General features: G+C 53.1%; 1 protein-coding gene across 2 annotated transcripts in view; it reads left to right on the top strand.

Moving 5' to 3' along the window:
* ZC3H12D (zinc finger CCCH-type containing 12D) overlaps positions 1 to 11519 on the top strand; it is a 45205-nt gene extending 33686 nt beyond the window's left edge. For both annotated transcript variants that reach the window (XM_067701803.1, XM_067701804.1), the window contains exons 5-7: positions 4397 to 4631; positions 7628 to 7734; positions 8915 to 11519. In XM_067701803.1, coding sequence (XP_067557904.1) covers positions 4397 to 4631; positions 7628 to 7734; positions 8915 to 9615 — 1043 coding nt within the window. In that variant the 3' untranslated portion in view covers positions 9616 to 11519. The remainder of the gene's footprint in view (positions 1 to 4396; positions 4632 to 7627; positions 7735 to 8914) is intronic.
* The last annotated feature ends 5833 nt before the right edge of the window (positions 11520 to 17352 follow it).

Here is a 17352-nt window from a genome sequence, read left to right on the forward strand (position 1 = left end):
TTTGGTCCAGTGATATTTATTAACTGAATATCTAGTTCAATCTCTTCATTTAAAAAAAAAAAAACAAAGGAAAACGAGACCCAGGGAATTCTTTATTTTTAATTCTTATATCAGCTAGGAATATTTTCAGCTACAAATAATAGAACAGGTGGTTTAAATAAACAGGGTTTTTTGTTTGTTTGACTTTCTTATAAGAAGTCACATGCTGAGCCACTGCTGGTATCATGTCAGCCAAGTCCGCAATGTTGGGACCGACCTCTTCGTGATCCTGGCAGGTTTCATTGACTTCTTCTTCCAGCCTTTTAACCAAAAGTTGCTGGTTTTGTTTTCAGTTCTGTCAGTGGTTACCAGTTGCTTCTTCTTCTCTTTCGGATTCTGTTTTTTAAGTAAAACGCTATTCTTGTTTTACAGATACGGTATCTTCTTGACTATTTCTATACTAATACAGACTTTAAAAAAGTTCTCTGAAGTTCCATGAATCTTATTTATTTTTTCTGGGGTCAGTTCTGTTTGTTCATCTCTCTCTTTCTCTCTCTTTGTGCTGTTAAATCTTCTTCTCAAAAGTCTGGTGATCCTTTGCTTGTCAGTGTTTCCTTGTGAAAAAAGAACCAGATTGGTTAAATACATACCTGTGCAGTTGCCATGGGCTTCCTCTCCTGGTATTTGGATCTTTCCCTAAAAGGTAGGACTGACCATTGAATGTGCTGAGCAGGAGAGTTCACTGCAGCACACCCTGCGCAGAGCAGGCAGGCAACTGGACACCTCTGCCCACCACACATTCCAGTGCCACGAGGATGATGGTCTTACTTTAGGAGGTCAAAGGCCACATGGGAACCTCCTCCTTCCTAGTTATATCTTCACCTTCCATACAATGATAGGGACCAGAAAGGGTGGATGCAGCTGCCCCATGGTAGCCTTTCAGTTAATAATCCGACTTCTGCTGACTCGCCACTCCTGCTGGAGAGCGCTGGGACTTTGCAGGGAACGGGCTCTGCCTCCTCTTCAGTCTCCATGCACATCTGGGCTGTGGTTCCCTTTGTACTGTAGGAGCAATATGATCCTACCTGCTTTCTTTCTTTCTTTCTTTCTTTCTTTTTTTTTTTTTTGCCGCGTGGCATGTGGGATCTTATTTCACTGACCAGGGATCAAACCCAAACCCCCTGCATTGGAAGCGTGGAGTCTTAACCACTGAACCGCCAGGGAAGTCTCTGATCCTACCTGCTTTCTGTCTTCCTAAAATTTGTCAAAATCCTGGGTTTGCTGCTGTCCCCAAGCCCATTTTTAATGTGCTTATGGATTCCCTACCCCTTCTGTACTGCTTCCCTTCTCTTTCAATGGGATTATGAAAAGGAGGGGGGATGAACACTTGTGTTCATCATGGACCAGTTGTCCCAGATTATTCTTTATGGTCTGAACATGGAGAATGGTGTCTTTCAACAGCTGTGCAATATTGTGCAATATATATTGTGCAATACATAATGGATAAAGAGTAGGGAATTCACTTTGGGGTAGGGAAGAATTTTTAAACAAGCCACAACAAATGCAGAGAGACAGCAGAAAGAGTCATAAATTTGCCTACATTACAATAAAAGCTTCCGTTCATTAGCGAATACCACAAAAACAAGAAAACGAAAAGACAAGCCTCAACCTGGGAGAGGCCATATATCACATATCCCTGATGAAGGATTCCTGTTGGAATCTATAGGGAACTTATCCAAACTAATAAGACCAAGACAAAGGACAAATATATAGAAAAATGTGCTAAGGCATGAATAGGCCTTTGACAGAAGAGAAAACACAAACGGCCAATAAACATATGAAGCGATGCTCAGTTGTATTAGTAACCAGAGAAATGCAAAATAAAATCACAGCAAGAGGCCACGTTTCACCCACCAGACTGGGAAAAATTTAAAAAACCTGCAAATGCCAAGTGCTGGCAAGGTTGCCTTAGACGCTGTGTTGGGTAGTAACTTGATATAACTACTTTGGAAAATAACGCAGCGTTACCTTGTAAAGTGCCTTTCCCTACAACTCAGCAATATCACTCCTTAAGACAGACCCTAGAGGAACCCTTGTCCTTCTGTACCAGGAGACTTCTGTGCAAAACTGACAGTCATGACATGGCCAAACCTCAGGCACACAATGTTCAATGAGGAAAGAAGTCGCCCAAGAATATGTGCAAGGTGATTCCATTTGTGTAAAGTCTGGAGGCTCATAATCACATTGGAAATTGTCCTTCTGAAGGGTACATATATATGCATTTAAAAAAATAAAAGCAAGGGAATTATAAACACAAAGTTCTCAAAACTGGGTTATCTTAAAGGGAGTGGAGGGAGATGCAAACTTCGAGGGGCAATGGGGACTTCAAAGCACAGGCCGTGTTCTATTTCTCAAAGGGAGTACCACACACCTGGCATTTAACTAATGAATTGTAGTTTTAAATTGAAGTATAATTGACTTACAGTATTGTATTAATTTCAGATGTACAACATAGTGATTCTGTTGCAGGAAAAATGGGGCACAAGAGGATAGTCATGTCTGAGGTCTTGAGTGAGTCCTTGGGACAGACGACCAAGTGAGGGTCCTTGGCTTTGGGCAGGAAAGAATTCTAGACTGAACCATAGTAAAGTGAAAGCAGGTTTATTTAGAGAGCTACACACTCCATAGACAGAGTGTGGGCCATCTCAGAGGGTGAGAGCTGGCCCTGCGATATGAGTGGTTAGTTTTTATGGGCTGGGCTAACGCGTGGGGGGAATATTCTAACTGTCTTGGAGAAGGGGCAGGGGATTCTAGGAATTGGGGCACCCCTACTTTTTGGCCTTTTATGGCTAGCCTTGAAACTGTCGTGATGCCTGTCATAGCGTCATTTACTTAATGCATTACAATAAGGGTATAATGAGGCTCAAGGTCTAGGGAAGTCTAATCTTCTGCCATGTTGCGCCTAGTAGGTTCTAACCAGTTTTTGTTGCATCCTGTTCTTCTTAATGGTTGTGTCATTCTTTCAATAGTTGTGTCCTACGGCCTTCCTTCCTGTCTCAATTCGATATTTTTATACATTACAAAATGATCAGGGCTTCCCTGGTGGCGCAGTGGTTGAGAGTCCGCCTGCCGATGCAGGGGACGCGGGTTCGTGACCCGGTCCGGGAGGATCCCACGTGCCGCGGAGCAGCTGGGCCGGTGAGCCATGGCCGCTGAGCTTGCGCGTCCGGAGCCTGTGCTCCGCAACGGGAGAGGCCACAACAGTGAGAGGCCCGCGTACCGCAAAAAAAAAAAAAAAAAAAAAAAAAAAAGATCACCACACACACGGCATTGAAAAAAAATTATTCTTTGTACCATACATGCATTATGCACTTTTGAAAAGTCTGGGAACCATGTCATATAGGAAAGGACTGAGACATGGGGGACGAATATGCTAATCATCTTCCACATGCGGAGTAACTGTTTCGTGTGGAAGGGATTTCTTTTGTCTCCGAAGGCAAAACTAAGATCAAAGAGTAGGCCGTCCAGAGATGCGGATTTTAGCTCCTGCTAAGAGACCTTGTAACGTCTGCAGCTCCCGGGACACACTCCCTCCTCCCTGGCTTCTTGGGGGCTCGCCCCACATGCGCTGGTCCAGTCGCCCCACAGATGCTGTGAGGCAGGTGCAGGAGTCATCTTCCTCATCTTATAAGTGCAAAACCTGATGTTCAGAGAGGGGTGAAAAACCCGAGAGCTGGAGCTAAGAGCGGAATGTAGGCTGCAGATTCCTAATCCCGGCCTCTCTGCGTGACATTCTTGTGTCCCTCAGAGCTGTCAGTTGTGGGCTGCTCCGTCCTGAAGGTGTCCCAGCAGACTCCTGTGTCACGGGAGAGGGGGCAGTGGTTCTCCGCTAAGGGCACCGGCAGCACTCTTCCAGGTGGATGCAGGGCTCCTGGTAATTCCTAAGTGCCGGGATTCTAGTTAAAATAGGGATGTCTTTCTCCAGAAGAAGGCCTCTGTGTCTACTGTGGGAGGGGCACGGGGCAGGTAACCATCACAACGACAAGAGCTGTGGCTTCACTCTTCCTTCCAAAGTGTGTCTCCCTGGCTGGGCACCATCCTCAGGGCTCCCGTCACGACGCAGGCAGGACAGAAGCCAAAAGCCCACTTGACCTCAGGCTGCTGGCAAATTCCTCTCGAGACCTCCCTGCTCTTCGCCTGCTAGGCTGGGCCATAGGGGAGAGGGGGAGGGGGGAGAGGGGGGAGGGGTCTAGGGGAAGGGGGAGTAGGGGGAGGGAGGCGGGGACGGGTGGGAGGGGCGAGCTGATCAGAGAGGAGCCCTGAGCTGCCGGAGCCGCTCCGGAGTTTAGGACGGCTCTGGGGGTGGAGAGCCCCTCCGAGAAAGCGCCTCATGCGGTCCCCGCCCTGTGGCCCCCAGAGCAGCACGTGCTGGAGGAGCTGGAGAGGCAGGCGGTGCTGGTGTACACGCCGTCCCGCAAGGTGAGCGGCAAGCGCGTGGTCTGCTACGACGACCGCTACATCGTGAAGGTGGCCTACGAGCAGGACGGGGTCATCGTCTCCAACGACAACTACCGCGACCTGCAGAGCGAGAACCCCGAGTGGAAGTGGTTCATCGAGCAGAGGCTGCTCATGTTCTCCTTCGTCAACGACCGGTGCGTGTGGCCCGTGGGGTCCCGGGGCGGGTAGGGGGCGGGGCGGTGACAAGGGCCCCCGCGGGGCTTAGTCCCGGGCTCAGAACCCCCTGCCCCGGGCCGCCCGCGCCCCTTCCCCGCCGCACATCTCTCTGTTGGCCCTCTCTGCCTCCTCTCTTTCGTGACCAGATTTCCCCCACGGGGCTGTCTTGTCCCATCTGTCCTGTGACCTTTCTGTTCCCACGCCCACATCCAGCTGAGCCAGCACCCAGTTGCCTGACGCATGGCCTTGGGGGGACCGTTCTTTTTTTTTTATTTTTGAAGAATTTAACATTTCAAATAAGAGCACTGGAACTGTCATCATGGGGTGAATCTGAACTTTGTTGCACTCCCTTTCACTTCTTTTATGCTTCTGTTTTTTTCAAAGTTTTGAATTCCGGATGGGAGTGGGCACCATCACCTTTTCTTCGGGGCTGTAAAGATCTTGGAACCGTCTCTGTCTTAATACGTCTTGGTTGACACTTTCAAGAGAATCTGGTTGGTTCATCTGTCCCCTAGGGTGTTTCTCCTGGGTCAGGTCCCCCCTGGACCAACCAGCTACAGCGAAGGGAGGACGAAGTCAGGGTCACAAAGCACAGACCAGTTAGCAGGTGCTGGGTGACCAGTTAGCAGGTGCTGGGTGAGTCCCTAGACGGGGCTGAGGTGGGCAGGGTGTGATGGCTGGTCCACAAAGCACAGACCAGTTAGCAGGTGCTGGGTGAGCCCCTAGACCGGGCTGAGGTGGGCAGGGTGTGATGGCTGGTCCACTGCAGGTGTCCTGGGGCATGCTGCAGAGCCTGGCAAGGTGGGCCTGGTCACAGGGTAGGACAAGATGGGAGGGCACAGCAGGCTGGGACGTCACTCCCATTCCGATTTCTGTTCCAGGCATGGTAGCTCGGTCCTCATTCTGGGCTCTCTCACTGGCTTGTAGGAACGTGGTTTGGGACAAGCTCCCCAACTCCGTGAGGGCAGGGACTGTATGTGTCTTATGTGCCACAGCTCCAGCCAGCCTGGCGCATCATAGGCACCCGGTGACGAGTTGTAGATTACTGAGTGAGTGAGTGTAAATGGCTGCAGCCCTTGGGTAGGGAAGATGGGGAGACAGAGGCCACGTGGCCGCTATATCAGGCCACCTGCACACGGCAGACCAGCTCCTGACCTGGAGCCTGCGGGGCTGTGTGTGTGGTGGAAAGGGCTAGGGCTCTGGAAGCAGCAGATGAGGTTTCAAACTGAGGTTCTGCCACTTACTGGCTGTGTGTGGTGAGGAAAGCTCTCAATCTCCCTGGGCTGAATGTTCTTCACCTTGAATCATCTGTCCTTGGATTAGTCACACTTACCTCTGAGATGGTCGTGAGGACCAGAGAGGACTGTATGTACCCCTGGTGGTAGCGGTTATTCTCAGGCCAGGCCAGGACATGTGCCTCCAGGGCGTACCCACAGCCAAGGAGGCAGAGGTACCCTCCTACGCCCCAGGGCGGACGGTCACAGCAGCTGCTCCGCAGTATCCCCCACGGTCATTTCCACGTTCAGGAGGCTGGAGGCTTCCTCTCTCTGGCTCAGGCCCGGAGGAAGCTGGCAAGGCTGGCACCATCGGATCCCGAAAATCCTCACTGAGTTCTGGTGGATCATGGCCGCCTCTGACCTGGTGACAGCCTGGGGTCCAGGCCAAGTCCTCTTGACACACTGGCCTCTGCTCAGGGCCTGCCCGAAGGTCCCCCGACTGCCAGAGGGCAGAGCCTGCCGCCTGCCTGTGGGCAAGGACGCTCGCCCCGTGCCCAGGGCACGTCCATAGGGCCCTCCTGGCCCAGCTCCCGGCTGTGAGGCCCGGGAAAGAGCAGGAGGTGACGCCTTTGGGAACTTTTAATAACTGCACTGGGTGGCTCCCTGGATTCTTGGTCAGGGCCCAACTCTGAGAAGCCGGCTGTGTAGCTGGGATCTGAGCCACGCAGGCTACCCGGGACCAGGGATCACCCAGCTGGGGGCCGGCCTGGGGGATGTGGTCTGCACGGTGGGACCCCAGCGTGACCCTTGACACTAAGGGGGAAAGCAGCCCGTAACTACAAGCCCCCGATCAGAATCCACTCCCTCTCCAGTGGAACCTCTGTGTGACCTGGAAGCGCCTCCTGGGAACGACAGTATGTTCGTAGGAAAAGTGGATCGTGCTGAACCAGGGAGTTTCCCTTCTGAGGAAAGTTGTTTTCCCTTTTGAGCTGCGGGCATCGAGGATGCATTCCCTTCCTCCTCAGACCAAAGCCAGGGAAGGGAAGGGGCAGGCGGGGGGCAGGGTGGTGTCAGAGAGTGACAAAGTGACCCCCGCCCATGGTTTGCAGAGGAGGGGGGAGCCTGCGCTGAGCCCTGGGGCTGCGTGTGCCGCCGCACCTGTGTGCAGGCAGCCCCCGGATCCGCTTCTTCGCTGACCCACCAGCTGGCGTTTTGAACTCTGTTAATTTTCATCCCCAACCTGAGAGGCCCAGAGCTGTGGGGGCAACACAGGAGAAATGGAGCTCCCAGGACCAGAGAGTCCCCCGGGCCCCCCGGAGGTCTCCAGCCTTCTGTTGAGGACATTGGAATGCAGCTTAGAGTCGCTTTCACACTAGGCCCTAGTGCAGTTATGCTTCAACTTTAGTGGATAAAAATGATCTGGGAAGTTGTTAAAATGCAGATTCCTGAACAACTTGAGGTTCTGATTAAGCAGGTCTGGTGTGAAGCCCGGAGCCTGCATGTTTCCAGGAGTTGCTAAGTGATTCTGGCATTGCTGACTCAGCAGGAGAAAAACTTGGACAAGGCCCAGGGGCTGCTGTCCTGGGATCTGTCAGCGCTGTGCTCTGTGCGGGTCAGTGTTGAGGAAGGCTGTGCTGCTCTAACACGCTGTGACAACCCCTGGGTGGGAGAAAGAGTCCTGGACGGCAAGAGCCCTGGTGCTGCCCGCGGCGGGTCTCTGTGGGCCTCGCAGTCACTCCCCTGTGCTTGTCTTCCAGGTTCATGCCTCCTGATGACCCCCTGGGCCGTCGGGGACCCACCCTGAGCAACTTCCTGAGCAGGAAGCCAAAGCCCCCAGAGCCGTCCTGGCAACACTGCCCCTATGGTGGGTAGCGCCCCACGCCTTGTGGGCCCTGTTCAGGTCAGAAGCGCTGGCTGGGTGGTCCGCAGCCTGGGTTCTAGCCCGGCTTCTGCCCTTAATCAGCTGTGTGACGCTGGGGAGGTAACTTATCCTCTCTGGACGGCAGGTTCCAGACAGGGTTATTGTAATGGTGAACTGCCATCCTGGACCCCTGTTGCATGCAGTTTGTGAGGGCTGGATGAAGGGGCCACACACACAGCAAAGTCATATCCAGGGAGCAGGGATGCTGTGTGCACCCCACGCTCTCCTTTCTCAGTCCCTCCCCTGGCACCTTGTGCCCACATCCTGCCCCACAGTCTCACCTAAACCCCTACCTACCCTTAGGGACTCTGGTTGGTGCGATCCATTAAGAATTAAGGATTCTCTCCCAGAGCCCTCCAGGGACACTAGCTTTCTAGCCAGCTCTTTCATTAGCTTGCTTTGGGCAAGTTATTTAATGTCTCGTTTTTTGTGCCTATAGAAGTTTAAGATGCTGTAAGTGATACTCAGAGTCATTTCTTGTTAGAATTAAGGTGATCACACACACACACACACACACACACACACGTTGAGGTGGCCCATCCTGTTCCCTTCCACTGTCAGAAGGGCCCTGGTTTGGATGATAAATTATTTGATCACCTCTGTTAAAACAGTATGTAAGGGAAGGGCAATGATTAGTACAAGGGATGTGGACAATAGGGTAAACTGAGTCAGCACTGGAGGCACAATCCTATGTCATGAGCACCCACTCCCAACACCCGCCCCCCCCCCTCCCCCGCCACTAGGTTGGCCGGATCCAGTGTCTCTGGGGAAGTGGAGGCTGAAGGTCATTGGATCCAGAGATTTGGTCTCAGTCCCTGGTCATGGGAACTTCCAGACAACAGTCCCCCTGCGCTGGGTGGGTAACACTGGGGTACCGTGTCCAGTGGAAAATACCACGAGGAGTAGGGTGCCGCACCCTCATTCATCCTGTCTGCGCCCCAGGGCACTTCTCCCCACCTCGTCCCGCCCTAAACCTGACAAGTCTGCAGCAGGCCCAGGGGCCTTCCCGGAGGAATCTCCAACGAGAAAGGCCGCGCAGGGCGGGCACTGCCCGGACCACACCGGGCCTCCCCACCCAAGGTCTCTCACCAGGAGCCCTCTCCCCCTGCCCCGCCCCTTCCAGGCAAGAAATGCACCTACGGCATCAAGTGCAAGTTCTACCACCCGGAAAGGCCGCACCACGCGCAGCTGGCTGTGGCCGATGAGCTCCGCGCGCAAACGCTGGCCTGGCGGGGCGCGGGCGGCGAGGAGGCGCAGCGGGGGAGCGCGCGGGCGGCCGACGTGGCGACTCTCGGAGGCGTTTTCTCGCGGCTCGTCCTCAGCGACGACCCAGGGCCCCTCTGCGCGCCCCCTCGGGGCCCCGGCAGCGGCCGCGCGCCCAGGCCGCCCTGTCCCGACTGGGGGGCGTCCGGGCCCGCGCCGTCCCCGCCAGTGCCGCCCGGCCTCCAGAGCCCCCGGAGCCCGCCGGGCCTACGGGGCGGATACCGCCCCAGCGCCCCGCAGAGTGACCAGCGCCCCCCGCGCCGGCAGCCCGCCGACCCGTGGGCCCTTCCTCCAGGGGCCGGCTGGCTCCCGGGCCGCTCGGCCTGGGCGGGATCGCGCTGGGATGAAGACGCCCTCGGGGGGGCTTCGGGGTCCGTGCCCCAGGCTGCCGCCCCCGAGGTGGACTCGCGTGCCAGGGCACGCACCGTGCTCTGCAGCACCTTCCCGCCCCACCAGGTGGACAGCGTCATGGCCCTGTTCCCCGAGCTCTCCGACATCGCCAGGCTCATCCTCCTTATCCAGAGATTCCAGAGGTCCGGTGCGCCCGTGGGGAAGCCCTGAGAGCTCATCGAGGCCACCACATGTGCTGTCCCAGTCTTGCCTTGCGACCCCACCGGGCTGGTGGCCGTGGTCAGCCTGCATCTGGGCTGGCCCACCCTGTGGAGCCCCCTTTCCTTTAAAGATGGTCTGTCCCTGGAGGAGGCCAGCTTCCTCACCCTCTGCGGTGCCCACGGTGGCACTTGGTGACCTTCCCTGACCACACAGGGGCTGCTGCTGGAGGTCTGTGTTCTGCAGAATAAGGTTGCCTTCCATAGAGGGAGTGGTTTCTCGTGCCTGAAGACTGCAAAGGCCCACTAGGGCTCCAAGGGTTTGTCCAGAACACTCCAGGGCTGTTTTGGTCCAGCTGCAACTGGGAGCCACAAGTGGGTCCCAAGATCAATTTAGTGGGTGACACCCGAAATAGAGTGGAAGAGAGACACACCCCACGTAATCAGGCTAAGTGGGAAACTCTCCTTTGTTAGCTCCGGGTGTGCCTGTATGCCCTTGGCAGCCATGACCAAAACGTGGAAAACTGGTAAATGGCCTTGAATTTCATTACATCAGATCACGCTTGAAATAGGTAGTCAGTTGGCTGGTGCAGATGTTGGCATCAGGAGGTTTTCACATGAGCTCTGTCTAACCACTTGAGGGGAACCCAGTTCTAGCCTCCACGTGTGGGCTCCACTTGTCACTCTGAGATTACGTGGCTGTGCTGGTCTGTGGGGGTGTGGCAGGGGCATCTGGCCGGGGCCCTCACACCCTTCACACACGCACACCACACACACAGGCACACGGCACACACACACACGCCCCTTGACTCAGGGCTAAGCGTCCCTGTTTTCAGCCGTCCATCACGGCAGTTTCCAGCCCAGGCCCTATACTGGCCAAGCCTTCTGAGCTACCCCTCACAGCTGAGCCCAAGCCCTGTGAGTCAGGACTTTTGCTCAGAAACCTCTGGGGGGTTGGTCAGAGCTGGGGTGAGCCTCAGTCATGGAGGTTTCTCGCCACCTTCAACCATGGCTGTTTCTCCTAGCTAACTACTGCTTTGAATTTTGGGGGGAAGGGGCCCACTCATTTGCAAAGGACAAGAGATGAGACAGTGCTGCCAGGACGCGGGCCTGAGTCCTCCGGGGCCGTGGCATCTCTGGGTGGCGTCCACCCATTCACTCAGGGTTATGAGTCCAGCTCACAGATCTTGGCTGGTGTGTTCATGAGGAGAGTGTGAGGTACCTCCCAGTGGAAAACCAGCTCCCAAGCCTCCTGCAGACTGGCAAGCGCTCCCTATGGGCATGGCTGGCGCAGCCCAGTGCGCCCCCCGGAGAATCTGCTCCTGCCCCCTTCAGTGGGGTAAATGTTTCCTTTGGAGATACAGAGACCTTGTGTCCCCTGTGAGCCCTTTCACATTTTTAAACCGGATTCTTAGTGCGGCTTAGGTCAGATCTCTTCCTCACCTCTTTTTTTCCCAAAGACAACACCCACAATTGTATCTTAATATTTTGGGACTGCAGTCCTGAAGAAGACCCACTCTTTCTAGGCAAATTGGATTCCCCTCATGGTGGTGTGGGTTTTTTTTTTTTCTTTTGACAAGACAAGCTTTACGTTAGAGCTGCTTTTGTCTCTTGGGTCTGTGTCCTGACTTGGAATCGTTGCATTGCTGATTTACAGTTAGAAATGTTTAAACTGCTTCCTTTGAGGACAAGTCTGAGTTTGAGTAAGCTGTAAAGCTATTTTATTTGGTGCACTGTGATTAAGACGAGCACAAAAACAAGTGAAGAAACAGCACATTTCAATGTAATCCCCTTTGGAATTCTTTCCAAAGTCTTTGTATGTCTTTGTGACACAAAACATGAATGGGATGGGGGTGAATGAAATGTTCCTAGTTGCATAACTATTACTGTGCTCCAAAAATAAATCACTTTTACCCACACCTGGACTCTCCATTGTCAAATTGTATGTCAGTTTCCCTTGTGTCGGCTTTTCCCCCCCAGGGCGGTTTTCTCACGTTAAATATTGTGGGTGTGAAGGCTGAGGTTATAGCTGCTTTATTCAGTGTTATTCCCCCCTTGGGGGAGGCGGGGAGAGGGCTGGAATTCACCTTTTCCAGGAGAAGCAGCGAAGCCCGAGGCAAGGACGTGCCTTTGCTGGACGTTCAGCAGGCTGTACCTGAGGACACAGGCAGAGTCCTCCGTCACTCAGATCTGAGGCTCCCCGTGCTGGACTGTTGTTTGCTATGTGGTGTAGCTTTCTCAGAGGCCTCTGGAAGCTGGTTTGAGACACAGTTGCAGAATGTTGGGGGTTGAGGGCTAGAAGCAAGAGAAGCCACTCCTGTTGTCGGCATTGTTCCAGGTCAAGTGAATCCCTGCTCTCAGGATTTTACACAGAGCTCAGATGGGGAGCAAATAGACAACTCCCAGCTGGCACGGGTATGGCTCGCTGCCTCTGGGAAAAAAGCCTCCGGTGGGAGAGAAGAGCATACGGGAGGGGGTGAGTGGAAGGGTTATTAAGGAGTGGGTGATGGGGGAGGGGGCCCTGGGAACTGGAGCGACGAAGTGGAATCGCAGATCCCACCATGAGGGAACGCGTGGAGCCAGGACCCTGTGCAAAGGTAACTCGTGGGGCCCTATGTAAAGTCAAATAGCAGGGCGCCTTGTTCAAAAGTGATAAAGAATTTCAAGACATTGGCAACTGAGCATTGAAACGAGTGCCCTCTAAGTGCCCGCCTCTGATGCAAGAGACTGAAGAGGGGAAGTCGGGGGGATTGGCAAACTGCACACTGGATTGGCCACTTCCAAGTGAGTACCAGATGTACGCAGGGGGGGCTCTAACAGGGCAGCAGGCATGCTCATTTGTGTCGGGCAAGGTGGTTTTTTACAAGCAAGGCTCACAAACCAAATGGCGGGAGGCCAGGATGGGGGCAGCTGTGGGGTTGACTGAATTTAGGGGCTCGAACCCTGTCAGGACTCTCTCATCTGTTTTCTTCTATATGTGCGATCATTCTCTCCCTTAAGATTTTCCCTGCACTGTGAAAGCCATTCTGTTGGCAGACAGGCACATAGCCTTCTAGCTAAAGGACTCAGGAGGCAGCCTCAGAAAAATCCTGGGAAGAATTCTGATTGGCCTGGCTTGGATCACGTGTCCATCCCAACCAGTTGCTGTGAGGTTCTACCATTGGTTCACTGGGTCTTAGGTGCACACTGATTATCAGCTCACACCTGTACCCAGGTACTTTGTGGGGAGTTGGGGATGGTGAGTGGTTCCCTCAAAGAAGCGGGTACAGTGTCCAGGCAGACAAAACAAATGCCCCATGCACAGCAAAGCCAATCTACTGACACTGGGCTGTGGGGAAGGAAAGTACAGCATTTATTGCATGGAGCCAGGCAAGGAGAATGGGCAGCTGGTGCTCAAAAGACCTGAACTCCCCAATGGCTTTCAGGCAAGGGTTTTAAAAGGCAAAATCAGGGCTGAGGGTTGCACAGTACATGGACAGTTTTTTGATTGGTTAGTGGTGAGGTAACAGTGTGATGTTTCAGTAATCTCAGTCATCAACCTTCTGGGCCAACCAGTCTAGGGTCTATGTGTTTGTGGTCAGCAGTCTTCACTTGGTGGGGTCCTGGCTTCTGTAAAAACAACTAAAAATGTGAGTCAGAAGTTTATCTATCTCCCTCAAGGAGAAACTCGGAGTCTTGTGATTCTTTTATGGCTGGACTATTATTTAGGTTATTATTACTTTTTTGCTTCACTGCTTTTTCTTTGTTTCTGCTTTTTTATTTCTCTAATCATTAACTGCTTGGGCCTGTTCTTTGGAACTCAGGGAAGGCCTAGGAGACTAAAGCTTTTTCTACAAGCAAGAAATGGGGAACACAGGGGGTCTATCACTGGGGAAGGTCCCTGTGCACCAGGACTTAGGACGTCCCCACCCTCCTCCACCCCCAACACTGGCTGCACCCGAGAAAGGAGCTGCTGTGTTTATTCACTTCCCCCTTAGTCACATCCACAGACAGCAGACGGCAGAGCTTTCTGTGGGAGGAAGTTGGGAGGCCCTGCTGCTACGGCACCCGAGGTATCATTGTGTTCATCTTGCCAGTCCTGGGACTGCGGCCAGATGAGCACTTAGGTGGGAAGCCTCCAAAACCCCTGCAGGGGAGGAAGTGCCTCCCCAGAGTCTAAGGTGACCTGGGTCCCTTTCAGTCACTTCTGAGCTGATGCCCTCAGGAGGCCTTGGGATCACGGCCGCTCAGCCTAGCAGCTGGCAGCTAGGCTGAAAATGAGGGGCTGAGGGCCTGACCCAGCTGGGGAATTACTTCGTTCTGAATTCCTGGGGAAACAACATCACCTGTGTGTCCTCGTGGAGGAATGACATACCTATCCCCATGACAGAAACAGGAAAGGTGCTGGGTAGATAGAGGCAAATGGGCACGGCGCTCAGAAACCAGCTGAATGCTGTACTTACTGACTAGCTGACTGACTGACAGATGCGGACTGGCTGACTGACAGACAGTGATTGGTGGATTGACTGATACTGAGAGACACTGACAGGCTGACTGACTGACTGACACTGGCTGACTGATAAGATGGAAAGTGTGGTCAGCACCTGTAGCTGTGGGGAGAGATCACTCAAATAGGATTTGAAAACCACAATAGTTTTGACTATCTGAAGTCACCTTACTCTTGTCTTCAAATCAAGGGCATGCTTGACTTCAACAAGCCCTATTAAACCTCCGAAGTTCAGATTCACCCACGCCATTCTTGATGAGGCAGGTTATGGAGGCATTTTTTCTCCAAAGGAAAAATGGGAACGTCTCTCCTTGCAGCAGTGATTTCTCCCAAACAGGCCCTTTTCTCTTTCTCTGACTGTTTTTAGCCCCCATTTGCTCAGAACCTCTGCTTCACACAAAATCACCTGCTCAGCAGTCCTCTGGACGCCGTGTTGTGCTCGATCACGACACCTTTGCTCTCCCACTGTCCTTGACCTCCTGCCCCCCACCCCTGCCCTCAAACCTCCCCAGCCTTCATGCTTCCTCCACAAAGCCTGCCCGGCCATCCCAGCACCTTCTGCTCAGATGGCGTCCTGCTGTCCTTTCAGGGGCTGGACGTCTCCCGTCTGCTCCACGGCGTCCTGGCTCTGAATGGTGATTGGCGGCTCATCATTGAACTCTTTCCTTGCATTCAGGCTGGACGTCCCCAACAAGACCACACACACTTGGAGGGTTGGGACTCTGTCTTTAACCTTGTCTCTCCATCAGCCCTGAGGCCAGGCAGTCGAGGCCAGAGAGGTTACGTTACAGAAACAAAACGGTCCCTAATCCCAATGGCTAAGACCCCAGAGCTCGTTTCCCCACTGTGCTCTGTGTCCGTTGTAGGTTGGCTGGGGCTGTGCGTGCACAGACCGCTCTCAAATGGGCACAGACGCTTAAAGCTCCTCCCAGGCTCATCACTGCTCTTGTTTCATTGGCCAAAACAAGTGATATGAGGACACCTAACTCCCCAGGGGCAGGAAAATGCAATTCTACTGTATGTCTGCATATGGTAGGCCTATTTGTAGAACAGCACTATGACAATTTGCCTGCAGTGGCTTAGAGATATGTGTCTGTTGATTGAAAACCTCAGTGGAAGGAACGAATTAAATGAAGCATGGGACATCCACTTAATAGAATACTGTAAGCCACTGAAATGGTATCGTAGGAGGATGTGGTTGACATAGAAAATGTGGAGCATACATTATGAAGTAGAAAAGTAGCTTATAAAAAGAATGTACCATATGATCTCTCTTTTTTGTGTAAAAAATGCATATTTATAGAAAAGAACCAAAGGAAATTTACTAGAAGTTCAAGAGAATATATCTGGGTGGGGGGATTACGATCACAGGTGGCCCTCTCCCCTTTTTGGTCTCTGTAGTTTTCTAAATCTTCTATAGCTAATAACTGTGGTAACAAGAAAACAATTTCTTGCTAAACAATGCTGGCTTTAAAAAAATAATAAAAATACACATTCATTATCAAAGATTCAGAAAATTCAGGCATCTTGAATTGACATCTGATAACACCAAGGTGTAGATCCTTCCAGATCTCTTTCCATACACGCGTGCATAGTTAACTGAAAGAGGGTCCTCAGGGGCTAGGGCCCGGGTCACACCCGGCTGATGTCAGTGACATCACAGTCCAGGTGAGCAGAGCCTCGTGCTGGTTCCACTGCCAGAGCGTCTCGTGCAGGCCCTGGATCCCGGGAAGGTTGAAGGATCTGGGCAGGCCCTGCCCAAGCTCTATGTCTGCCGGCCGCAGTGGCTGTCGCATGAAGACCTTTCGGCACCCGGGGCCACGAACACTTACATCTGGGATCGTGCTATTGCGGGGGAGAGGGGGCAGCTCTCACTGTTCAGCTGCTCGCCTGGGAGAGGAGGAAGATGCACGTTTCCCATTCTCTGTTTCTGTTCTTTGAGTTGATTCAGCTCCAGGGAATTTTTCTGGCCAAGGCATTTTTCAAATAACTCTTCACAAACTATTTGGTGCAAATACAGTTGATTTGTGGCTCTGCTGACCTTTGATTTATTGGCAAGTCCCTGCCTGGGGCCCTGGGGAAATTTCCCTTTGCTTGTTTACCAAGAGTGGTTTAGGAGCTGCAGTGCCAAGAAGGGTTCCCTAGCGCTTCCGCCCCGGGACCTGACCGCGTGGCCCCTGCCCTCAGGGCTCACACCCTGGTCAGAGCTCAGCCTCATATCTCATATGGAGAGGCAGTTGTCCTTTGGACTCGCTGGACCACGTCACTCATAGTCTCCGGCTTTTAACCCCTTTCCAGAAGCCCCCGAGGAGATTCTCAGCGTGCATCTCACCGGATGGCTGCCGCCTGCAGCCCCGCTTCGTCCCCCGTGTCTTCCACACCTGCTCTTTCCTCACTGGGAGCTGAGCCACACGACTTTGTATTGATTCTGATGGGTCAGCTCATTACAGAGTCTGGGAGCACAGCCAGGGCCTGTGGTGCCCATGGACTCCAGTGGCTTGGGCCTCCTTCTTGGGGGCTGTAGGTGAGGGCTGTGCTGGAGCCATTGCGGCTGGTGGACCAGACGTGGTGCTTTCCTATCAGGATGGAGCTGGAAGGAAACTCCCAGGGACTCCCTTCCTGGGAGGCTCGCTCAAGGCCCAGGGGAGCTTTCGGCCCCAGGACCCTTCCGGGCAGGGACCCATAGTTCTCTTCTTTGCGAAGGAGAAAGCATGGCTGTCTGCTGGAACCTCTGGGGACCTGGAGGCCATAAGGAGTGGACAGAAGCTTCGGGAAGGCGGGAGGGAGCTTCTTAGGGGTCCACCGTGTGGCTGCAGCAGTTTGCTTAAGTCACTGACCACTTTCATCACGGGGACGGACAGTCATGTGGAAAACTGCGCTGTTCTCACTGAAGGAGTGAGGAGAGCTGGGGTCGGAGGGCGCCTTGACGAGGGCTGGACAGCAGGTAGCAAAGACCAAATTGCTCCTGGTGCAGGGGCTGCCGTCCCCTGTGCTTTAAGGGAGGCTCCAAACAGCTCCAGAGAACAGAACGGAAAACAAAACAAAACGAAACCCTGTTTAGGACAGCTGATTGTTGACAAAGGTGCAAAGGCAATTCAGTGGAGAAAGGATAGTTTTTTAAACAAATGGTGTTAGAGCAATTGAATGTCCGTGTACAAGCCAAATCAAAACAAAAACTCAAACTCAGATTGTTTTCTGAACTCGTGCCATATACAAAAATAAGTCAAAATGGGCCGCAGACCTTCATGTAAAACCTAAGACTAT

Source organism: Pseudorca crassidens, chromosome 13, assembly GCF_039906515.1.
Source record: "Pseudorca crassidens isolate mPseCra1 chromosome 13, mPseCra1.hap1, whole genome shotgun sequence".
NCBI lineage: Eukaryota > Metazoa > Chordata > Mammalia > Artiodactyla > Delphinidae > Pseudorca > Pseudorca crassidens.